Source organism: Pseudonaja textilis, chromosome 14 (genome assembly GCF_049901715.1).
Source record: "Pseudonaja textilis isolate UNSWEBS1 chromosome 14, rPseTex1.2, whole genome shotgun sequence".
Lineage (NCBI taxonomy): Eukaryota > Metazoa > Chordata > Lepidosauria > Squamata > Elapidae > Pseudonaja > Pseudonaja textilis.
In genome coordinates this window covers 2,291,698-2,317,524 of record NC_142003.1, presented here as the reverse complement: position 1 = coordinate 2,317,524, position 25,827 = coordinate 2,291,698, and the positions used below count along the sequence as shown (strand labels likewise).

The following is a 25,827-nucleotide window of genomic DNA, read 5'->3' as shown; positions in this document are numbered from 1 at the left end:
TTCCTCCTTCCCTCATACTCTCTTTCATGTCTTTCTCCTTCCTTCCTTCCTTCCTTCCTTCCTTCCTTCCTTCCTTCCTTCCTTCCCTCCCTCCCTCCCTCCCTCCCTCCCTCCCTTCCCTTTCCTTCCTTCTTTCCCTCCCTTCCTTCCTTCCTTCCTTCCTTCCTTCCTTTCTTTCCTCCTTAGTATGCAGAAAAGGGGCTAACTCAGTCACTTTTCTTAGCAAAAGGAAACATATTTTCATCCGGATATAAATTGGCATGTTTTACCTACCGAAATTATTTCTCCTACCAGCTTTCACAATATTTTAATACAGCGTGTGGCAGTATGCAAATAGATGGAAGTCTAGCAGTAGAAGCGTTTGGAACTTACTTTTGTCACACAATCTTTTCCGCCCACACAACCCAGCTCCAACGCAGCTGTTGGAAATCAGCTCCCCCCCCTCACCGGAAGATGTATGAAATATCACTGACAGGCCTGTGTGTGTGTGTGTGTGTACATACACACATTTGTGTCTTTGAAAATCAACTTTTATGCCTGTGTCGGTCTATTTTTCAGAGAGGTGTTTTTCGGAGCTGCCAAATTGCAGCGCCTGTGATCTCCAGTTAAATTTTGGGAAAATTGGTACCCTGTCACATCTTTGTTAAGCCAGAGTTTTCCCCTTTATTGTTTGGGCTGATTTTCAAATGATTTAGAGAAGCAGAGAAGACAAAACAGTCCAATTGCTTTCACCTTTGGGCTCGTCCCGATTACAAACTGACTCAGATTAAACCACAAATGTTGAGTGGATAAGACATCAGCAAGCCAGCTTTTTTTGTCTATGGAGATTCTCCTCCACCTAGGTTATAGATGGAGAAGGAAAATGGGGGGGGGAAGAGGAAGAAGAAGAATGAAGGGAGGAGGAGGAGGAGAAGAATGAAGGGAGGAGGGAGAAGGAGGAGAGAAAAGAAGGAGAAGAAGAATGAAGGGAAGAGGAGGTGAAGGGTGAAGGAGGAAGAGGAGAGGAGGAGGAAGAGGAAGGAAATGAATGAAGGGAGGAGGAGGAGGAGAATGAAGGGAGGAGGGAGAAGGAGGAGAGAAAAGGAGAAGAAGAATGAAGGGAAGAGGAGGTGAAGGGTGAAGGAGGAAGAGGAGAGGAGGAGGAAGAGGAAGGAGATGAATGAAGGGAGGAGGAGGAGGAGAATGAAGGGAGGAGGGAGAAGGAGGAGAGAAAAGAAGAAGAAGAATGAAGGGAAGAGGAGATGGAGGAGGAGGAGAGGAGGAGGAAGAGGAAGGAGATGAATGAAGGATGAAGGAGGAGAAGAAGAATGAAGTGAGGAGAGAAAAGGAGAAGAAAAATGAAGGGAGGTGGAGGATGGAGGAGGAGAAGAAGAGGAAGAGGAAGGAGAAGAATGAAGGGAGGAGGAGATGAAGGAGGAGGAGAAGAAGAGGAAGAAGAAGAATGAAGGCAGAAGTAGGTGAAAGATAAAGAATGGAGGAGGAGGAAGAAGGAAGAGGAAGAGAAGGAGGAGGAGAAGGAGATAGTAATAGTTGTTTGGTTACTCCTCCAAGAAGCTTCATCACGCAAGTGATGAAACTTCTTGGATGAGAAACCAAACCTTTTCTTCTTCCTTAAGGAATAAACAGTCCAGTTGCCTTTTTTGGGGAAAAAAAAGGACCTTTGAGAAATGCCAGCTTTGGGGTTGCAGAGACGGTGTTTCCCCAGGATTCAATTGCTGGCCACCGTGGGAAGGACACGTGGCGTGGCAACCGACGTTAAGTTGGCCCAAACCAGCAACAAATGGGATTGTCATTCTCCATTCAAGGGTTGCCTTTTCTCTCTCTCTCTCTCTCCTATCATTAAGTGGGCCTTAATGATAAAATAAATCGCTTTTGGCAACCCTCTAATGCTATCTTACCCCTCGAGGTTTTGAATTCGGGACCGTTGCTTCCTACCTCGGGGTTTTATCCCAAAACCTCCCTCCATCCACGTGGTTTGGGGGTGAATTTAGAATTAGACCCCGGGCAGAAAGAGGCGAGTCCCGTGATACAATCGGCTTTCTCTCCTGGATTACGGCTGCGCGACAACCAACTGTGCGTTGCTATTTAAAAAAAATAAATAACATCTCAGAGGTTTGCAGAAAGTACCTACTTACGTCGGCTTTAGAGAGGCCCGCGTTTTCGAATCAAAATATTGCAATAGCAACATGTGGGATTCTCAACCGCAATATTGCACTTGTAAATTTGATTTTTTTGTTTTGACTGAAACCAAGGATGGTAGGATACAGGAATCAGAGGTGGCTGTGCTTGCCAGCTGTTGCATGGATTCTACGTAGCTGCCTTTAAAAAAAAAAATGACTTTTGCTCTCCTGTGGGCTCAGGTGGTTGGTTGGTTGGTTGGTTTTAAAATTGGTTGCTACAGTTTAGGTAATCCTCGACTTACAACCACTGGTTGTTACTACGGCACCAGAGAGATGTGGCAGGCCTGGAAGCTAACATTCGATTTCCAGAATGTTGTTTGGTTTTTAAATGATGCTGTTGGGTTATGAAGTTTTTAGACCAGTGGTGGGATTCAAAAAAATTTTTACTACTGATTCTGTGAGCATGGCTTGGTGGGCGTGGCTTGGCGGGTGAGGGAGGGAGGGGAAGGAGACTGCAAAGTCCCCCTTCCCTCCCCACCCCACTAACCTGCTTTCCAGCTCCCTTCTCCTGTGCAGGGCAACCAAAGAAGACCCAGCCGATCAGCTGGGACTCACTGGGAGGCAGAGAAGAGATGGGGTTGGCGGGGCCAGTCAGAGGTGGGATTGGCTGGTTCTCCAAACTACTCAAAATTTCCACTACTGGTTCTCCAGAACTGGTCGGAACCGGCTGAAGACCACCTCTGACTATAAAACAGAGCAGGGATCTTTTCTGCATCAGAAGATATCTCCTCCTCCTCCTCCTCCTCCTCCTCCTCCTCCTCCTCCTCCTCCAATATAGTGCTGTCCGCTTAGTTGGTATTCCGAACTTGAAAACCCCATCCAAATACATTGTGCTCACTTTCAATTTGTTTTTATTATAATAATTGATCAGAAGCAAAAAATGAGAATACATTCCCTTTGACTCAATCTACAGAGTAGGCAGCCTAATTTGGATTGACATAACCATTATCCTGAGAAGTACTACAGGCCTTTCCATAGATCTTGTGGTATGATTAGTAGCCTTTCTGGATAGGAGTTCCTGGGTGGAGTAGCACTAACTTTCAACTGAAGTGAAGAGAAGAGGGAAGGCGGAGAAGGCTTCTCTCTGGGAATCGCTGTAGTAAGACCATAGTAGCAAGCGATGGCTATTGACTCTTCCACTGTAAACATTACTGCACCATGCATGGGTGGAAGATTTTTCCAAACACAAAAGAGTTCAAGTTTAGTGCCCCAGCCTATGCCCAGTGTTGTCAACTAAAGGTTTACACCTGAGTAAAGCTACAAAAGGTTCAATGGCATTCCAAGAAAGTTAGCTCTGAGGGAATCTTTGGTGCTCTCCAAGTTTGCTTGTTTTTCTGCAGACATTTCATGACCCAAGTAGGTAACATCATCAGTGCAACAAGGCAGTGGGGTTTTCGGATTCGTGGAGAAGAGAAGGAGGGCAAGAAGGACTGAGGATTGTGGGGTCCTTGGTGCTCTCTGAGCGTGGTTGTTTCCTTGCAGACGTTTCATGACCGAAGTAGGTAACATCATCAGTGCGAGAAGAGAAAGGGGTTTGTGGGATGGAAGAGAAGAGGAGGAGAAGGGAGAGGATTGTGGGGTCCTTGGTGCTCTCTGAGCTTGGTTGTTTCCTTGCAGACGTTTCGTGACCCAACTAGGTAACGCCATCCGTGCTAGTGGTTAGATTTTAAAAAGTGATCTTTCTTATGACTGTATGGAAATTAAACCCATTCTTCATTAGAACTGGAGTTGTGGCGCTTCCTGGCCTGACTTCTGGAGGCTTTATCTTGACAGAAGACATCAAATTCTAGGGATGTGGTGGGTCATATTGAAACACTTTCACCGTTTCGCTCCTTAATTCTCCCCTTAAACCCTTAAGTCGCTTGTCATTTTCTTCAACGTGGGTCTTCCTCTCATTTCCTTGAAGGGCCAGTTATTCGAGGCTTATGAAGAAGCAGGAAGTCAGAAGAAAAGAGCAAACATGGTAAGTTTATTTTTTAAATAATGTTTAATAAAAAAAAAAAAACCTTACACATTTATTTAATTGATTTATAGTCCCCAACCCGTCACATATAGCGGATTGCGGCCTGTTCGAAACCGAGCTGTGAGAGAAATGGGCAAGCGTGTGTGTGTGTATGTGTGTGTATATTACCTGTATACACACACAGACACACACACACACACATTTCCTCCTCCTCTTTTCCCTGCAACAACTGCAACCTGTGAGATGCCTTGGGCTGAGAGAGGATAAACTGTCCCAGGATCACCCAGTTGACTCTTGCGCCCTAAGAGAAAGGCTAGAACTCACAGCCAACTTGTTTGTCACCCAGAATTATAACCACTACACCAAACTGCTACTTCATCTGAAATACTAGAATAGAATGGAATGGAATGGAATGGAATGGAATGGAATGGAGTGGAGTGGACTGGAATAGAATAGAATAGAATAGAATAGAATAGAATAGAATAGAATAGAATAGAATAGAATAGAATAGATATTGGAAGGAATAGAAATAGCATAGACTAGACTAGACTAGACTAGACTAGAACAGAACAGAACAGAACAGAACAGAACAGATATTGGAAAAAATAGAAATAGAAATAGCATACATAGAATAGAATAGAATAGAATAGAATAGAATAGAATAGAATAGAATAGAATAGAATAGAATAGAATAGAATAGAATAGAATAGAATAACAGAGTTGGAAGGGACCCTGGAGGTCTTCTAGGCCAACCCCCTGCCTAGGCGGGAAACCCTACATCACTTCAGACAAAGGGTTATCCAACATCTTTTTAAAAACCTCCAGTGTTGGAGCATTTACAAACTTCTGGAATCTACTTGTTCCACTGATGAATTGTTCTGACTGTCAGGAAATTCCTCCTTAGTTCTAAGTTGCTTCTCTCCTTGATGAGTTTCCATCCGTCGCTTCTTGTCCTGCCTTCGGGTGCTTTGGAGAATAGCTTGACTCCCTCTTCTTTGGGGCAGCCCCTGAGATACTAGAAGATGCTAGTCTTTCTCTTCATTAGACTAGACATGCCCAGTTCCTGCAACCGCTCTTCATATGTTTTAGCCTCCAGTCTAATTAGCCTCTAATTGATAATTTCTGCATTTTACACGATACCGGCATTTCGTGGCGCATGGTTTCTAACTTTGAGACTCCGGGATTAAACCCTGAAAAACCAGAATAGCAAAAAAGCCATAGACTGAACATATTAAACAAAAATACTCCGGGAATCCCCATTTTCTATGCATGCAAAAAAAAAAAAAAAAAAAAAACCCTGTATAATCTATTCTCAGCTCTTTTCTAGAGGTAGCTGCTTATTTATCAGCCTCTGGGCATGAGAATGCAGAATTTTCAGCAACACGGAAACTGTTTTAATTCCCTTCAGTTTGTTTCATACCTCTCAGTGACTCATATTTCTCTGCTGGGGGATCCAGGCTGTAGGCGGCTGGGTTTAATAAGCAGTATGATCCTTTCTTTCTTCTCCGGCTGGCCTTTGCTCATAACTTTCCGCTCAGCTTTGGGGTAGTCCGGCTCGCCCAGGAACAGATTACAAGCCTTTGCAATCAGAAGGGTTTAGCTAAAGCAAAAACAACAACAACAACAACCAAACAAACCTGAAGCGCCCCCGAATAAATACGGATTAAAAAGTCCGAGGGAAGCTGGATTTGCATTCACGGCGGCAGGAGGAGGAGGAGGAGCAGCGCACGCTGTCCCTCAAAATGTATGTAGCACTTCGTGGCGAAACACCCAACTGATGAAAACATTCTCTGCCATTTGACCATCTGCTTGGAGGCTTCCAGGCTCAGTAGTCGTTCCTCAGCGGAGAATTAGAATCAGAGGCTAATTAAAGGAGAGACGGTGGTGTTTGAGAACCACGTAATCTGAAAAGACGAGAGCTTACGGGACATCTGGAGGAGGGCTTCTAGGTCTATTAGAGGTTATTTCAGAACAGATCTAAGGTGGTTCTCCATCTTCTGGTCGATGACGGGCAGTTGGCTCAGTCTCACTTCTCCTGATCTGCTTCAGGTACCTGGCAGGATTGTTCACCAGGCTGTGAGAGTCCTTGATGGTAAGATTGTAAGGTCAAGTTTCATTCTGGAGTTAGCTTCTTCAGGAAGCATTCCAGAAAAATTCCACTCCAACCAGTAACTCCGAGACAGGCAAGTTCTCTTTTAATTGGATAGTAAACTGGCACAACGGGGAAATCCCGAATCTGAACGTTCCACGCTTCCTTTTGTAATAAGTAAAAACTACAAATCCATCCCTTGGACCCATCATCACATCACATGCCCCAATCACTATCCGTCTCAACTTGAGACTTCCCCTCACTTAGGTGCAAAATAACATGACCTTGAATTCGAAAAAGAAGATTGTTATGTCTGACAATATACTCTCCAAGAAGTTCCCCCCTCCCATTTTCCCAGGCTCAAAATGTGGCAATGTGGAAGCTTCTGGTGCTAATGTGGCTTCCAAAGGTGACAATTTCTATTTAGGAAACTGGACATTTGCCTGTTGATTATTCAGGGGGTCAAAGGGGATAACAAGCAAAGAACGGGGGGTCAGCAACATATAATCAAGTTCCACCAGACCCTGATAATCTGCTCCCTCTTTCTGGAGGTCTGTGCAGCTTCTCAATCATTCAGGTCTTGGTTGTCTCAAAGATGCTTTTTTTGAGAGTCAACTGGACTTTTTGATTTTTCTTTGAAGGCGTTTCGCTTCTCATCCAAGAAGCTTCTTCCAAACTTCTTCAAGGTCTATGGCGCTTCTCAGTCATCCACTCATGGTTGTCCCAAAGGTGCTTTTTTTTGAGAGTCAACTGGACTTTCTGTTTTTTCTTCGAAGACATTTGGCTCCTCATCCAAGAAGCTTCTTCAGCTCTCTTGGATGAGAAGCGAAACGTCTTCAAAAAAACCCCAGAAAGTCCAGTGGACTCTCGAAAAAAACACCTTTGGGACCTCTCTCTAGAGGTGTTCAAGAAAAGATTGGGCCACCATTTGTCCTGGATGGAATAAGGACAACTGCTTTGGGCAGGGGGTTGGACTAGAAGACCTCCAAGGTCCCTTCTAGCCTTATGATTCTATTTACTCTGACAGCATTTGATTTTCCAAGATCTCAAACGTTTTTTTTGCACTAGTGAGTTTGACCATGACTACACTTGCTAAAGACGTCGTTCTCCATTGAGATATGTTGAGCAGTACCCACATTTGCAGTGTTACCACAGTTACAAAAATGAAATTTACACTGACCACGTGAACATTGTCGTCTGATTGCGCCAGAGACACCACAGTTGCCTTTCAAACATCATCAGGCCGGTCCTATTTCATGTAAAACCACGTCTGCAGTAAAAAAAACAACGTACATCTGAGAAGCAACCTGTCAATTTTGAAAAAAAAAATGAAATTCTGGGCTCATAAGATTGCCGGTTGTCCTACTCTCCGAGCTCCTTGGGCAGCACGGTTTGAGGTCCCTTTCTTTCTTTCTTTCTTTTTTTTTCTTTTTGCTCTAACTGTGTAGTACATAATTTCAGGAATAAGTGATCTGCCAGATGGACTCCTCTGGGTTGTAACTATTTCTTCTATTATTGGTCTTTTTGCGAAAGGGAGCCTGCCAACTGTGTCAAGCTGCGCAGAGGGCATTCGTTCTTGAAGCCGAAATGGCTTTCAGGTCTGTTACTGAAATAGATTTCAATTGAAATATGAAGATGGCTGCAATAATGGCATTTGACAACTCAGGTGGCTGGAAGACTATGTCTGTCTGTCCATCTGCCTGCCTACACACCCACCTACCTACTAGAATTAATATTATCATTATACATTTCTTCCTTCCCTCCCTTCTTTCCCTCTTCCCTTCCCTTAGCTCTGCCTTCTTTCCTTCCTTCCTTCCTTCCTTCCTTTTTCCCTCCCTCCTCTCTCCCTTCTTTCCTTCCCTAAGCTCTGGTTCCTTCTTTCTTTTCCCTCCTTCCTCCCTTTTCTGCTCCCTTCCTTCTTTCCTTAGCCCTGGTTCCTTCTTTCTTTTCCCTCCTTCCTCCCTTTCCCCTCCCTCCCTTCTTTCCTTTCCTTAGCCCTGCTTCCTTCTTTCATTTCCCTTCTTCTTCCCTTTTTCCCTTCCTCCCTTCTTTCCTTTCCTTAGCCCTGCTTCCTTCTTTCATTTCCCTTCTTCTTCCCTTTTTCCCTTCCTCCCTTCTTTCCTTTTCTTAGCCCTGCCTCCTTCTCTCTTTTCCTTCCTTCCATCCATCCATCCATCCTTCCCACTCACCCATTGAGAAGGCCATGGGACATCAGTTGCAGAGGATAGTAGACTAAAGTGGATCAACTGTCGTGTCTTGGGATATGAACCTGGGACAGAGAGGGAATTGCTAGTCTCCAAACCTTCCTCATTACCTCTGCTAAAGCCTTCCCACCTCCTCTACGTCGCGTTAAAAACAGGCTACATTGCAAATGTTAACATAAATTCCCGTTGCCCAATTAATTGGAGTTGACTTATTAATTGCTGTTAAAGGCTATGAGTTGATTGCTTTGATTACAGAACACCGGCAGCCTTCACCTCTTAGAAACACTTAGCAAATAAGCTGTGGGTGCTTCTATTTAAAGCGGATGGGTCTACGGTGGCTCACGCAGCATCCTTATTCCTACGCTCATGTGAAATACTGAATGGGTGAGTCACCGGTGCCAGGTGAAAAGGAGGGGGTGCAGGTGGCAGGTTTACCAAATGCCAGGGCAGCTAAGAGCACCCAAAACTGCCCCATCGAAGGGTAACAGGCCCACCGAGCTAAACTGACACTTGTGTGTTTCTCAATGCACGACTCAATTACTTGCCCGGGAAAGACAGTTTACCACTGGAAAGGAAAAAACAAAACAAAATAAAATATGAAAAGGAGAGAAATTTAAACAACTTCAGCTAATTGCAGTTGACAAGACAAAGGCAGTTTGACTTTCCAGTATTAATTAGCAAACCCATGCTAATTAGCTTGTATAAGCACAATTTACGCATCTTTCTCTAGATGCAATTAATTCTGCAACCGGCGACGTCTTTGGGATGTGCCACCCGTATCATTAACATACTTCACCCTAATTAAGCATGGGCAACCGCGGCTGGAGGGATGCGTTTGTGATTATAGCCATTCAGGAGATCCTTTGATATTTTGGATCCTGTGATGAACTTGAGCTGGGCTTTTATTTTCGAGTTTGCGGGAAGTTAACCTCTATCAGCCCTATTTTCTCTAGAATTGCTCTGGGTTAAAAAAAAAAAATTCTTTCCTGAATTCCAGAGGAGAGGCATTTCAATTCTTGCAAGGGACAATATTCCTGAGAAGTATTAAAATATAAAGCAGCTACCAAAACAAAGCAATAAAAGATGATTAGGGGACTGGAGGTGAAAGCATATGAAGACCGATTGCAGGAATTGGGTATGTCCTGCCTTCAGGTGCTTTGGAGAATAGCTTGACCCCCCGCCTTCTTTGTGGCAGCCCCTCAAATATTGGAAGGCTGCTATCCTGTCACCCCTGGTCCTTCTTCTCATTAAACTAGACATCCATTCTTCATATATTTTACCCTCCAGTCCTCTTGTGGTTGACATCCACGCGCCCTGCAATCTCTATTCAAGTCACTTCCTATTTATCCTTACCCTGTAAAATCAGTTTTCAAGGAGGTTTCGATTCTGAACATTCATTATCAGTTCCACTTTTTAAAAGTTTTCAGTAGACTTGTCTGCTAACTTTTTTATGACAGGCTCCCTTGCTTTAAAGCAAAGCGTCCTTTTACTTGGTTGACTGGAGATTTTGTAAAGGAGCGAAAAGACGTGGCTGTTTCCTGTACACTGCAGCAAATTATCCTCTCAAGCAACCCCAATGGATCCAAAGTCTAACGTTATGTATTTATTAGATAATTACACTGCCTTTCAGAGAATAGAATAGAATAGAATAGAACAGAACAGAACAGAACAGAATAGAATAGAATAGAATAGAATATAGAATAGAAAGTATATTATAGAGTCGAATAGATAGAATTTATAATATAGAAAATAGAATAGATAGAATGTATAATATAGAATATAGAGAATAAAATAGCATATAAAATAAAGTAGAATAGAGTAGAATAGACTAGATAGAATGTATAATATAGAATATAGAGAATAAAATAGAATATAGAATCGAATGTAGAGTAGAATAGAATATAGAATGTATAATATAGAAAATAGAATATAATATAAAGAATAAAATAATAGGATAGGATAAAACAGAGTTGGAAGAGACCTGAGAGGTCTTCTAGTCCAAGCCCCTTCTTAGGCAGAAAAGGCTATACCACTGTTGATAACAAATAGTTGGTACCAAAATGGCTCACGTCAAACTGGTGGGCTTAGAGAGAAAAACTTAGTACATGGGGGGAAAAAAACTCTGCCAAGATTATTAGTTACAAGTGTTTAATATTTATGCACATTTCCGCCTGGGAGATTCCCTCATTTTCATTATTGCTCGGGTAGCACAGGGTACTAACCTTCCTAGTAAAGGATGGGCTAATTTGCATTTTTTCAGTCCCGGGACAAGGAAAATAAATAAAAGCTGGACCATCCATCTTTTGGAGAAGCTGCCATTGCAGCGGGCGTACGAGCTAAACTAGACCTTCTGCGAGCCAAGATAATAATGAACGGGCAAAATATGGCTCCAGTTCTCGCCAGACCTTTGGCAAGAAGGCGCCCGGGGGGAAAAAAAAATAAAACTAAAACTAAGCAGCAGCCATTAAATCACAGCCAAAGCTGCTTTAGCATAAATCTCCTTTCTTTCGTCTTGCCTACCTTAACGTTGGTTCCAGTTAATGGGCGGTTTTAAATAAAACGAAGGCCTGCCCAAAAATAATGTACAATTCCTTCCCTACCCTAGTGCAGGCAGTACTTTTGACCCCCAACTGAGCCCCAAATGTATGTTGCTAAGTGAGACATTTGTGAAGTGGGGTTTGCCCTGTTTTGCGACCTTTCTCGCCACCGTTGTTAAGCGAATCGCTGTGACTGATAACTTAGCCGCCCAGTCACTAAGTGAATCACGCTTCCCCATGGACTTCACCGGTCTGAAGGTCGTAAAAAGGGATGTCGTGACCCCCCCCCAGGACAATGCAACTGTCATAAATGTGAGTCAGCTGTCAAGCATCCCGATGTAAATCACGCGACGTGATGCTGCCAAGGTTGTGTAAAGGAAAAACTGTCGTAAGTCACTTTTTTCGGTGCCGTTGCAACTTCAAATGGACAGTTTGAAGTCCAGATGTCAGCGTTCCAGAAAACTTCCACTCCAACCAATAACTCCGAGACAAACATCGTCTCCAAAGTTCTTTTATTTGGGTCATAAACTGGCACAACTGGGGAATCCCGAATCTGAAAGTTCCAGGCTTCCTTGCAATAAGTAAAAAATTACAAATCCACCCCCTGCCTCCATCATTGCATCACGTGCCCCATTCGCCATCCATCCCAACTTGAAGTTCTGACCAAGGCTTCCGAGACCCTAATTACGCACACGCTTATTTTAAAAACACGTCTTGTTTTATTGCAACGCTGGGAATTGTTGTCGTTCCCAGCCGGCAATGAATCTCAAACAGTTCCTTGAGATAAGCACCCACCTTTCTTTCCTGTGAAGTGCTGCCAATAACAGAAGTGTTAAATGAACTAGAAAAAAACCCAACTGAAGTACAAAGAGCTTCAAGAATGAATCTGAACCGAATGAACGACTTTGCTTCCTGCAAAGGTTTCATCATCTTGGCCTGACTTTTATCCCTTATGGGAGGGGCAGTCACCTCCCAGCCCTACTCCCGAGTCACCCCATTTATTTTAGCTGCTCTTGCTTTCTAGCAGCTCTGCACACTGGGAACAGGCTCCCCTGGTTCCTCTGCCTCACTGCTGCCAGACTCCGGAGGCAGCACATAACTCCCAGGTGGTTCTGGCCCCATCTCTGCATTGGACACAGGACCCTCGTCTGAGTCCTCCCCAGACTTCCGGACTGGTCCCCGTTCTTCCCCACTCTCCGATTCTGCTGCTATTTGCACCGTCTGCTGGCGAACCACAACACTTGACACATATCCTCTCCACCAGGTGCAGAAATAACATGACCCTGATTTAGAAGAAGAATGCTATTATGTCCAACTACATACACCCCAAGAAATTCCCCCCCTCCCATTTTCCCAGGCTCAAGAATGTGGCAGCGTAGAAGCGCCTGGTGCTAATATGGCTTCCAAAGCTGACACCAGAACTCCCTGGACATCCAGCAAAGCAGCACGAATCTGGAAAATAAAAAAAATAAAAACCCAACCCAAATTAGATTTTATTTTGCAGTGTTGGAGGAAGATTTAGAGCTACACAGCAACACTCCGGCGCCAGTGAGGAGAAAATTGTTAAATATTTATCGCGTCCGAGAACTTGCCGTTAATATAATCTGTATATACATATATTGTCTGAGTTAGATACTTGCATCCAGGTAGCGCAGTTGCTGACTTCAACTGATTTCAGCCGTAGTGTGGAGTTTTTTATTGAGTTTCCCACCCTCACCCCTCCTTCCTAGTGCAATTTTTCAAGTTAATACCAAATGTCATTCTATTTCGTTTCCAAATATAATCTCTGGGAAGAGAAGTTCCCCCCCCCCACTTCCTTATTTTCAATCTCGGAAGTTAATGGATGAATTTATATTCCTTTCTCCCTCTTGGGCCCCTCAATTAAGACCCGTAGTTACGAGAGACCGCTCAGTGGAAAGGAATAGATACAGATTGGAAGGGACTGGTAGGTCATCTAGTCCAACCCACCCCCCCAAAAAGCAGGAGACCCTACACCATTTCTGACAAATGGCAGCCCAATCTATTCTTGAAAGTCTTCAGGGATGAGTCCGTGGGATGAATAGAGTCTGAAAGGAGAGCGGGGAGTTGCCCCGATGACAGCTGCTGTCCCCTTACTGGGGCCCCCATTCCTTTTGCTCTCTCCAAAGACACCCCCACCCCCCGTGAAGCTGTTTTGGGGGGTTCCCATTAATGGCTTTTGCTCATGCCGATCATCAAGAGGCCGTTTTCCGTGTGTCGTGGGAGCCGTAAAAACGGCATGGGTTTTGCACAGAACTCCCCTCCCGACTACAGCAGGGCTCGCTCCCTCCCTTAACCGTCGGGGTGTCCGGAGAAGGGGCTAGCAATGAAACCCCCTCCCTTGCATCCGTACAAGCAGTCCGTGACTTACGACCACCATTGAAGCCCAAATTTCAGTTGCTAAGCGAGACCTTTGCACCGTGAAGCAGTGTGTAAGTCTTGAGTGCTACGGCTACTCCTTGGCGAGACCCACTTAAAAATCTTTTCCAGCAGTTCTGAAAATGCTGCCAGCGGTGGGTCAGAACACTTCTCCTTGCTTGGAGCATGGCGGAGGAGAACTTCAATCTTGAACACACCCTTAGTCACTGTCCGAAGGGCCTTGGTGGATGTAAAGGGTGCACCTTGCCCGCTTTTAGGACCTCAGATCCGGTGAGATCTGAGACTGTGTTAAGTGGCTCATCAAGCTATCCTCAAGATGAATCAAATATTCATCAATATTTGATGAATATGGGCTCCTACAAAGATAAGGGGAGGAGCGGGTGTCAAACTATTTCCCAAAGCATTAAAAGGAAGAAAACAAAGGTTGGAAACCAACCAGGAAGAGAAGCAATCTAGAACTCAGGAGGAATTTCCTAACGGGGAGAGCAATGAATCAATGGAATAGTTTTTGCCTTCTGTTCTTGCAGGGGGTTGGACTAGAAGACCTTCAAGGCCCCTTCCCGCTGTTGCCATTTTGTATTCTAAGTCCCTGAGACCTACAGGTAGTCTTCAAATTTACAACAGTTCATTTCGTGACCGTTCAAAGTTACAGCGGCCACTGGAAAAAAAGTGAAGTACCATCGTTTTGCATTATTCTGCAAAACACCAAGCCAACTTGGCATTTCACAGAGATTCACAGCTCCCCAGGAACATTTCTCCAGCTGTGCAACAGATCTCCAAATTGCAACTGAGCCTGTAAGCCATTGTTTGATCAACAAAGGAGCACCCTAACTAGGGGTGGGCTTCTGGGGACTCATAAGGGCTCGGGAGATCCCCTAGCTAAGAAGAGCCCTCAATCCCTTCAGAAAGGCAAGCAACAAGGGAAAGCTCTTAATAGGCTTAATTGAACTTCTGGGCATTCAGCCAAGAGCATTTTACACCTGGTGAAAGTGTGGCAAACTAGATAAACGATCCACTCAGTGCTTGCAAGGGAGAGCTATTGGGAAGATCAGATAACGTAGCCACTAGCCCCGTAACTCGCCAGAAACTCCACTAAGACGCCCAAGATCCCTCCTCTCACAGTCACTGCCCTTATTTCACCCGGTCTTTTATTTAAGCATTCAATTAAATTCACGAAATAATAAACAAGTTTTAGGTATATATCTTTTTTTTAGGTAATTGGGGCAAAGAAGTGACGTGGAGTTGGCCACACCCACCCAGCCAGTCACTAGGGCAGAGAAAAATCGCTAAAAAAAATTTGAAGCCCACACGTCGTCCGAACGCATTTAGCCGTACAGCCTTTCTCCCTTGTCACACAGTTTGCCTGCATGGGCTTCCTAAACCCAATTCGGCTTCCCTCCCTTGCTACCCAGGCACAATTGCAGGGCGCTGGCGATCTATTACGAACCCCCAGGCCTCCTTTCTCCAGAGGGAACGGTTGGCAATTTATCTGCCGGTGTCAAGAGAACAGGTGGCAGCCGGGCACTCGCGGCCTTCAGTCCGCTTATCCCATGATAAATGGGCTGTTTACTGGGGCTTGTTCTTGGGAGCTGCGCAGACCAGCTCTGAACTATAATAACAAACCTCACTGCAACCTTCAGCTGGAAAGCAAAGGCGCGGGGCGTGATAAATGGCTTTTCTGTGGGAACAATGGGGTGGAATTGAAAATCTCCTGCTGGACGGCCTGGTTGCCCCCCACCCCCCACCCCCAGATACCCCATTCCCTGGAATTATCTTCGGCAACAATTTGAACCAGGCCATCTATGATGGGTTGAGCTGGAAAAACAAAAACCAAGAAACCAGGCAATCATAAAATTGAGGACACAGCATTTCTCGCTGTGATCATCTCGCCAGCCAACCGATATGAATTATGGGGCCTTTTTTTTCCTTCCTTCCTTCCTTCCTTCCTTCCTTCCTTCCTTCCTTCCTTCCTTCCTTCCTTCCTTCCTTCCTTCCTTCCTTCCTTCCTTCGTTCCAACAATAGGAGAATGCAGGTGAGGATAGATTTAGGAGGCAGCCAGGAGCTGAGTTTTAAATCCCCTTTAAGGGTTCTCTTTGAAGAATTTCTGGATCTTCTTAGAGAACCATCACACTACGATGCTTTCGAAGAAAGGAGATGGGGCCAAAGGACAGAGATTAATGGAGGGGCTTGGGGAGGGGCTAAACCAGGGTCTCCAACCTTGGCAACTTTAAAGCTTGTGGACTTCACCTCCCAGAATTCCCCAGCCAGCCATGCTGGGGTCCACGTTTTGTAAGAAGACCCAGAAATTCTTCAAATAGGATGGTTCCCACACTTTAAGGTAGGGGAATCGTGAAGGGAGTCCAGGGTTTAAATTCTATTAAGGGCCTACAGCGACCCTTCATGCTGTTTGGCGGGTCTTCAGGAAGGTGGGTGGGAAATAAAATGGTGTCTGGAACACAATGGCTCAGTGGTTAAAGACACTGAGTTTGTCTGCTGGAAAGTCGACAGATGGGTTTGAAACCCGAGTGCCACCCAATGGAGTGAGCTCCCGTTCTTGGTGTAGCTTCTGCCCACCTAGCGGTTCAAAAGGATGCAAATGCGATTAGATAAATAGGTATCACTTGGGTGGGAAAGTAACTGCGCTCCGTGCACCTTGGCACACAGCCATGCTGGCCACATGTGCACAGAAGTTGAAGGAATTCGTAACTTTTAATAGGAATAACCTAACGTTTGATGTAAAACCTGCCTAGGCTCAAAGATCCTAACCCCATCAGTGTTTGTAGAGGCAAAAGACCTCTTTAAAAATCATTCCAGGAGAGGCATACTTAATCCTTCAGAAAGGAACAGCTGAAACTCTTATTATCTTCTCCAAATATGTCTTCCACGGTTGATGATTCATTGAAAAGCAGGGAGATCTGTGCCTTGTATCTCACATTACAATCCAAAGGTAAGTCAGATCAAACAGCTTGGCGGATTCCCATAGGTGCCTGACAGAAACCATGGCGGTATCAAAATAGCATCACGCGAATCACAACACCATCAGGGCAAATTGCAGCTGACACACATTACATGGTTTGCTCCCCCTTGTCTCAACTCGTCCCCAGACACCCACAAGGACTCTATTCGCACCTAAAACAGGAACCTCTTGATTTCGGAGCTGTGGTCTGGAATCCTGCTCTTCCTTTTGAGTTTCCTGGATTATTTTAATGAGGTTGCTGTTTGCTGCTGAATGTTACTCTCTGAAGGGATAAGTTTGATTCCTGGCACTGAAGAAAAAGAAGAAAGCTTTGGCCCTCTGGACCTCTTAATTTCATTCAGTGATTTCATATGATTTATCTCTGACGGTATGGGCTAAGCATACTGTCAACTCATAAAATAATTATCTGGTCTTTTTAGAGTTGCCATCAGAAAGGGAGTGGGGGGGGGGGGGTAAAGGGGTTTGAAAGAGCAGTGCAGCAGCTTGGAAATTGAAAATGCATTCCATAAATGTTTTCAAAGATAGTAACTAGGCGACTGAAGTTTCTGCTGTGCAAATATCTAACTGGAGAGCATGATTGATGACTCTGGGCTATGGAGGTGTCCCATTGGAGAATATGAATTACGAGACACCCAGGGGGTGCGGGAATACCAGGGTCAAAGGTGACAATGAATTATGTGTCTCAGAGCCAGCTACACCCAGGCAGTGCTGGACATGTTAACTCCCAAGAAATCCTTTTGAAGTTTTGGAAGTTTGGCTCAAGACTCCTTATTTAATTGGGGTAACTGATGGAATCCTGATACGTACGTTTTGACCAAGAAGGCATTCCTGTAATTTTCAAGGTCCCAATTTAATAGTAGAGATTCACAAAGGTCTATCACCTGTTAAGGTAAGCCATAACAATAGTGTTTATTGATTGCTTTTGTCCCCAAAGTGCTTTTGTTTCAAGAGGCAACTGAATTTTCTGGTTTTTCTTTGAAGACATTTTGCTTCTCATCCAAGAAGCTCCTCCGTCTTCAAAAAAACCCAGAAAGTCCAGTTGTCTCTTGAAAAAGAACCTTTGGGACAACCGATGACTTGGATGACTGGGAATCTCCACGGGCATTGGTTATTTTTTATTTAGCAGGAGGCATCAACCCAGCTGCAATAGCTCAGAGTGATGCGTAAACCAAAACATGATGGCTTGTTTTACAAACTATGGGCCATATCAATCCCATAATACAAGTTTGCAGTCTGTTTCACTTTAAACCATGCAACCAGCCATCACATTGTCTTCATCTTATCCTTCATGGGTATGGAAGTCTTATTTGTGTCTCGATGTCTGGTGACCGCACCAAACAAAGCTAATTTTCTACCTGTTCTCTTTATTTCGTAGCTGGAGGCAGAACTTCAGATGCTGAAGGGTCAAATGTCCGCCGTAGAGCCCAGCAACTTCCTCGCCAAAGAAGAGCTGGATACACTGAGGTGAATGTCCTGCCTTCTATTCATAGTGATAGAGCTGAGGAGAAGGGATGGAGTTAAATCTCTTCCAACTCCATAACTGCTCCTAGAAGAACTTCCGTCCCAACCTGGGGATCAGTATAACATCACTATATCAGATACTGATGATGATTACAGTAATGATGATAACCAACTTTCAGGGCTTCGTAACTTTCCTCACTGCTGTGGTGTTAATAGACAAAACCACATCTTGAAGAACATCAGTTATGTGTTGTGAACATCTAGACAAATGCCACTGTCAGCTTTGGAAGCCATACTGAGACCAGGTGCTCCCACACTGCAACATTTTGAGCCTGGAAAAATGGGAGGGGGGAATTTCTTAGAGTGTATGTAGTTAGCCATAACAACATTCTTTTTCTAAGTCAAGGTCATGTTATTTCTGCACCTGAGTGAGAGGAAGTCTCAAGTCGGGACGGATGGTGATTGGGGCATGTGATATGATGGTGGGTGCAGTGGGGTGGATTTGTAGTTTTTACTTATTGCAAGGAAGCCCGGAACTTTCAGATTCAGGATTCCCCAGTTGCGCTAGTTTACTATCCAAATAAAAACTGAACTTTTGAGAAGATGCCTTTCCTGGAGTTATTGGTTGGAGTGGAGGTTTTTTGGAATGCTGACAGCCAAGGATCCCACCCTGGATAACGCCCCCATCCCAAATTAGCAAGGATCCCAGATCAAAGCCATGATTAATTACTTTGGAAGCGTGCGAGAGAGAGAGAGAGAGAGAGAGAGAAAGAGAGGAGGGGGGGAGAGAGAGAGAGAGAGGAGGTCTTACCGAATCCTTGAGCATTTGTCTTTTCAAGTTCTGCCATCCACTAATTAGATGAACTCAGATGCCACTTATAGATGATGGATTACTTTTCCAATTTATAGTGTGCCAAGCTGACAGGTAGATTACCTCTTGAAATAAAATTATCTCGCTTTCATTTTTGAGAGATAGTAGCAGGGCGGAGACCTGAAGCAGCAGGAGTTTGGTGGGAAGGTATACAATTGGCACTGCTGACATTTTAAACTTGGCAATAGTGGCAGATGTCTATAGCTCAGGGGTAGGATGAGGACGAAGGTTCATTCTCCGAGCTTGTGGGTTGTTTTCCTCCCCTGTTGTAACCTCCCCATCACAAGACCATCACCGATGACTCACACCTGACCCCTCACACGACCACTGACCACATGAAGCCCATGTAAGCCTAAGAGCACAGACACCGACATCCCCTAAACTTCGTTGAAGATGTTACTCAACCTGGTAACGGAACATTTGGAAACCAGCCCATAAGCTTGGGGAACGAACCTTCACCCTTATGTTAAACTTTCACAGCAGGTTTGTCTTGTTGCATTTTGCTCAGGATGTAGGATTTCTCTTTCCTTCTGACCCACCACAACAGCAGCGGCTACATCTATGTTTGGGTCAGGAGAGACCTGGTTGTTCAGAGTCATTTGGTGAGGTCTCTGGTCATCAAGAAGCTTGAACCTGGTATCAGAAGCAAAAGAGTGGGACTGTACATTAAGTTGCAATTTAGAAGGATCTATTGCTCATCCAATACTCAGGAATCTAGTAAACTAAAGTTCAAATTTGAATCCACGCCAGATAAGGGTGAACAGAATTCAAAGGGTGTTGGACGTGGGTTGCTTTTGGCAACGCAAGGACTCCAAGCTTCTGACGTGTTTAACTCCATCCTCCAGCTTTGCCTGCCCTTCTACACTTGGGTTTCCACAGTGGAAATCCAACAGCTCCTACACTTTACTAGCAGATGTTCTCCAAGCTACTTCATATTCCTAAAGAGGAAAGTAGCCTTCTCTCCCAATATTAAAGGAAAGATTTTTTTGTAAATTCACCTGTTTGGTACTCAAATAGCTATCTCCACTGATGTTTCTCACAGTTTACATTCAGGGCAAGCGAGTTGATTGATGATTTAAAGGCCAAACAATTCATCGCTCATCAACTCTCGGACATGCTTTGTGCCTTCGTGCTGTAAGACCTGAAGAGGAATTAAAATGCGAGCCAACCAGCTCCTATACGTTACCATTTGTGGTTTTGGCACCACATGTGACATCTCAATGTGCAGCCACTGGGGGACATGACCCACCTGGTGTCTTCACCACCCACACTTTTCTTTCTGGTTCAAAAGCTAGAAGTTTTCCATTCTCTGCTGGTTGGCATTGGTGAACTTCTTCAGGTCTTCTTATCTATCTCCAAAGCTGAATAACATACATATAAGTACCCGCGAAAACTTAAGAAAACAAATATATATATATATGTATATATTTTTCTTTTAAAGAGAAAGATATACCTTTTGTCTTCTCTTCCTTTTTATATGGAAAGTAAACTACCTCCAGGAAGCTTAAAAGAGAGTTATCTATATCTCTGCCCCCTCCAACCCCCAACTCCTCCTCCCAATCCGGCTTCGGAGAACAAAGCACTTTTTTAATCAGACTTTCTTCTTTATAGCGTTCATATGTGAAAATTCTCTTTCCCGACATTATTACTTCTGAGGAAACAACGCAAAGTAATATTAACGCTGCCAGTCCTTCACCTAAGCCTGGCCTCCCATAAATCACGTTAGCCCCATTTGATGATCCTTCCTAGCCAGGGGCCGCTTCGGCCTTTGATAGCGTAACAGGTTGTTTCGCCCAGGAGGATGAAAAACCGTTAGGTTGGGGTTTTTTTAAAAAAAAAAATTTGCTGGGAGTTAAAGGAACATTTTGAACTGGAATAAATAAAAAGCACGTTTTCCGTCCCCACGCCAGCGACTTCAGTAAATCCTCCATGTCAGCTATGGATTTGGGAAATGGATGGTTTTGACTAAGAATACAGTAGAGTTGGAAGAGCCCTAGTCCAGCCCCCCACCCAAGCAGGAGACCCTCTACTGTTTCAGATAAGTGACTGTCCAGGGTCTTCTTAAAAGCCTCCAGTGATGTAGCACCCACAACCTCTGAAGGCAACTTCTGTTCCACTGGTTAATTGTCCTCACTGTTAAGTTTCTCCTTAATTCCAGGTTGCGTCTCTCCTTGATTAGTTTCCTTCCATTGCTTCTTGTCCTGGCCTTCTGGTGCTTTGGAGAATAGCTTGACCCCCTTCCTCTTCTTTGGGGCAGCCCCTCAAATACTGAAATACTGCCATCACGTTCTATCAAATTATTTGTAGTTGCAGCCAAGGAGATCGTAACTATCTCCACTTGATTATCATTGGATAGATAGTACATGGGCAAGGTGTCATCCATCACGTTCTCCAATTAAAGTTTTTCTGGGCAAAAGCTCCAGTAGCTTAGCTACAATCTTTTTAAAGAGAAGGTTGGAATGTGCTTCTAAGTTCATTTGCCATATGCTTCTCCAGTCTTTCTCCCCCACACCTCCCTCTTCCTTATGGCAACTTGGAAACAAGTGTAGGAATGTTTTACAAGTCAACACTGTTTATACAGCCAAGCCAACGATTGTATTGGCTTTTTTGGCTGCTGCGGAGCTGATCAGAAAGTCACATTCTTGTCCTAGTTTATGAGCCACTTTTAGTGGCCCTCGCTCGGTTCTTGGTTTCTCCCTCTTGATGTTCTTCAGAGCTCCAGAAAGGCTCCATCGGAGAGTCACAGATGGATCCTGGGAACCAAGTAAAGCCAGTGCCATTAAATGTAGATTGGATTGGACTTCACCCTCATCCCATAGGGCCTTTCCTGTGTTTTCCTAATTAAACCTTCATTAGCTTAATTAGCCCTCTTGAGGTTCAGAGGAGACACCTTACTTCGGCAACGTGACATGGCTGCATAAATCACCATGTGAACACAGGTAACTTGAGTTTTCAGCTTGAGGGTCTTGCTCAACTTCTGGAAAGCCTACTTCATCCCACTTGGGTGACAAACGCAGGAGGTTATAAGGAACAAACATGATTCCAAGATAACCACAATATGCAGATTCGCAAGGAAAGAAAGAAAGAAAGAAAGAAAGAAAGAAAGAAAGAAAGAAAGAAAGAAAGAAAGAAAGAAAGAAAGAAAGAAAGAAAGAAAGAAAGAAAGAAAGAGTGAATTAAGGGCTATCCAGATAATGTTGAATCTTTTTCTTCCAGGCTAAAGATTGAGGAATTGGAAACGGAGCGAAGCCAGTTAGAAGAGAAAAACAAATTACTGGAAGCAAAGCTGGAACAAGCTATGGTTCAGGTAAGGTCTTAGGATGCGTGATTTGTCTTGACGAGAGGGACCGAAAAGTTTTGTCCATATTTTATGCTCATTTGCAAGGGGGGGGGGCGGATTCCTCCTGAGATTAATTTCAAGAAGCCGAGTCTTATCTCATGCTATTGGTTCTTTTATTACAAGAGTTTGTCAGGCATCCCTTAAGAAATTGAACGCTCCAAAGAGTCTTTGAATATTTTCCGTTCTTTGTATAAATGGACACTTTTGTGTTCAGAGGTCCGTCAACTCGTTTCGAATGTCTAAGATGGAGCCAAATGGATGGAGAGCCCCTGCGGATGCCGCCGGGAGCAGCATCCCATAATTTCTTTCCAGAATCTCCCTTGGACAGGCTGTGAAGACTTAATCATGGGGTTTGGGTTTTAAAAAGTAGAATTATAGGTTGCTGCTTCTAAGAAAATTCGCTCTGTCTGTGGATGGTCACACAACACGTTTTGTAAGTGACAAAGAGAGTCGTAAGTCAGATACAAACCAAATGACTGGGTTTGCATAATTGACTAGGTTTGGTTAGTTTTAATTTTGGTTAGTTGGTTTTTGTGTGTGTGTGTGGAGTTTTTTTGGTGCATACTATCTTATATGAACTCAGACCAATTAGTTTATGACTCAATGTACTTTGCAAACCCAGAATGTGGGTTGATGCAGTACCCATGTTAGGCCTGTTGGGTGAACCCAATTTTAGAGCACAGAAAAAAAGATTAAATATATTTTACTAGGTATATTGACAGCAACAAGAATAATATACACACAATGCTGGAAACAAAATAATACGCCCTCAGAGGAATTAGTAATTCAAAAAATTCTAGATTGTGCTGAAATGGATAAATTGATGTTAAAATTAAAAGATAAAGAAGAGTTGGAATATTACGAAATTTGGGAGAATTGATATAAATGGTTGAACAATAGAAATAAGGATAACGGAGATAAGAAAATTAGAGATAAAGGTATATGAATGTATATAAATGTAGATATTTACATGAGTTTGATTTATATAACGATGAGAGAAAGTACTGTTAATATTAAGGTGAAAAGGTGAAAAAGAACAATAAAAATTATTGAACAAATTTAGAGCACAGAAACTACATGCACTTCTGCCTCCTACATTCCAGAATATTCTTGAACAAAGCTGCCCCATCTTTCCTGGTTTTCGCTCGAAAATGTCTTAAATCCCTACACCCATCTGTACCTTATACATTAACACTCCTTCACTCCAGGAGTCTGCAAATGTGGCAAAAATCTGGGAATTCTGGGAGTTGAAATCCACAAGTCTTCAAAAGTTGAGTCCCGATCTACTCCATAACACTTTTATTCAACTTGTTAAAAAGCTCATTTTATAACAAATCGATCTACATCCCCACCATATCAAGCTGTCTGGAATATCAGAGGGTAGTAATATTGGCACCAACTCATGCCATCATTCCCATAAAAGACAGCAGTGCCCAGGAAGATACAATGGGATTCAAGGTCTTCTCCTGAACTTCTAACCTTCTTGCGGCTCCGACTTACGTCTTGTAAGAATACCTCCTCAGAAGTCTTAACGGGGTCTAACTAAATCTCATCTTCCTAACCTGCTTCCTCTTCCTCTTGTAGACCTATGGACATAGTCTTGTTCCCATGTCCAGAAAAAATCAGGCTAGTTTTCACCCTTACCCATCAGAACTTGGTCATCACAATGTAAAAAATATACCGAGACTCTAGAAAGCGTGCAGAGAAGAGCAACCAAGAGGATTAGGGGACTGGAGGCTAAAACATATGATGGATGGTTGCAGGAACTGGGCCTGGCTAGTCTAGGGAAGAGAAGGACCAGGGGTGACTTGATAGCCATGTTCCAGTATTTGAGGGGCTGCCCCAAAGAAGAGGGAGTCAAGCTATTCTCCAAAGCACCTGAGGGCAGGACAAGAAGCAACGGGTGGAAACTCATCAAGGAGAGAAGCAACTTAGAACTAAGGAGAAATTTCCTGATAGTTGGAACAATTAATCAGTGGAGCATCTTGATTCCAGAAGTTGTAAATGCTCCAACACTGGAAGGTTTTAAGAAGACATTGGACCAGCCATTTGTCTGAAGTGGGTGTATGGTTTCCTGCCTAACCAGGGGTTGGACTAGAAGACCTCCAAGGTCCCTTCCAACTCTGTTATTCTATAATGATAGCACTGACTTCCGTGTCATCCCAATAGCTTACAGAACAAACGCTGATTATCCACAGCCCTTTTGTGCTGCCTACAGTTGTCGCATGTCAAGATTCAGAGGTGGCCTGTGGTCACGCGGAAGGGCTTTCTATTCTGGTTTGTCACGGCTTGCCTTTTTTGAGCGTCTCATCTGCTCGTCTTCCAGCAGATCTTTGATCATCTTGTCTGTACTGGTGGCCCCAGCAGCCATCCATGCACAGGGATGCTCATATCTGCTCCAAGCGCGACTTTTATCTCAGGTCTGCTGGAGTTAAGCAAACATCTTCCAATTTGTCTGTTCTGGATGAGCGACTGTATATATTCCTTCTTGGCCAAGTGTAATTTTTGTAAACCATGTATTGTTTTTTCGGGCTAAGAAATCCTTCGACCATTAAACCTCTTTTTGTGAAGATGGATATCATGCTGTTGATTGTGCCTTTTGGCCTTTTCTTTACTTCTTCCTTTATGTAGCTCAAATAATACAATGTCTCCTATATAACGGGGGAAGAAGGGGGCCTTGTAAGTGTTGGAAACATCTTAAGTTTTACTCCTCTAAGTTTTCGTATCGACTGCAGACCACCGAGCTCGGTTTCCAGAACTGTGAGTCTTTATCTTCCTTTCATGAAAAAAAAAAAAAGCACCGTTATTTCCCATTTCTGTTCGGTGTGATTTATTTCCAAAATCTGGCTCTGTAGTAGAGGATGGCTGCTTGTAAGTCAAGGGCACCGAGTGTTTTGCTAAACATAACTCATTCCTAGTTCCACCAGGCCGACAAGGGAGGTCACGGTTATTCCCATTTTGCAGGTGGGGATCTCAGTTTGAGAAGACAAACGACTCGTCTGCGGTCAGTGGGTGGATCTCTTGGCCAACCGGGAGTTTGAACTCTGTTCTTCAAGTGCAGATACAACTGCTTTCGTCCAATCCCTCTGGAGATAGTATGGATGATCGCCGCTCACCCTGATCACATCACGAAGGGACAACCCTACCCTGGGGACACGCCTGCGATGACTCCAGTTCTTTAACTCTTCATTCAGAATGAGAACTGAGATGACTGTTCCCATAATTCCATTTGAGCAAGTGGACCCTTCAAGATGTGTCTTATTATTACTCAAAAACTTGGACGTCTCCATGTCAATCAGTTTGACTTGATAGCACCAGAAAGGGTGTGTGGGATTGCTCTGAAGTGTTGCCAAAGTGCGTCTTAAGGACCTGAACGTTGTCGAGCTGGAGAGCATCCAACATCATAAAGGTGGTGGACGGTGTGGAGCTTGGGGGCCAAAGTGTTGTGTTGTGGGAGTCTTTATATCTGCCCCTCACCATATTAAATAAAAAGTTTGTGACGGTCCCGTCTAGCAGGAGAGCTTGTAAGTTACAACGGCCCTGAAAAAAAAGTGACTTAACAACTGGTTTTCGCACTACCTCTGCAGCATCCGCAGGGCCACATGAACAAAATCCAGGTGCTTGCCAGCCAGTTCATATTTATGACGGTCGTAGTGTCCCAGGAGTCATGTGATCAATTAATGGGGAGTCCAGATTCACTTCACAACCGTTCTGATTAACTTAACAAGCGCAATAATTCCCTTATCAAGGCCTCTGGTGAGAAAAGCCATACAAACGCTCTTCACCAATGTTTCACTTAGTGGCATG

The 25,827-nt window shown here is 44.0% G+C and overlaps 1 protein-coding gene across 7 annotated transcripts in view; it reads left to right on the top strand.

Annotated features, from left to right (window-relative positions):
* Positions 1 to 25,827, top strand: part of MAD1L1 (mitotic arrest deficient 1 like 1) — a 280,226-nt gene that overhangs the window by 116,268 nt on the left and 138,131 nt on the right. For 5 of the 7 annotated variants that reach the window (XM_087912883.1, XM_087912886.1, XM_087912885.1 and 2 more), the window contains exons 13-15: positions 4,087 to 4,143; positions 17,724 to 17,812; positions 21,897 to 21,987. In XM_087912883.1, the coding sequence (XP_087769009.1) occupies positions 4,087 to 4,143; positions 17,724 to 17,812; positions 21,897 to 21,987 (237 nt within the window). Of the gene's footprint in view, positions 1 to 4,086; positions 4,144 to 17,723; positions 17,813 to 21,896; positions 21,988 to 24,349; positions 24,609 to 24,984; positions 25,521 to 25,827 lie in introns of those variants that run through there. The other 2 variants (XM_026704366.2, XM_087912882.1) reach the window with 2 other exon arrangements.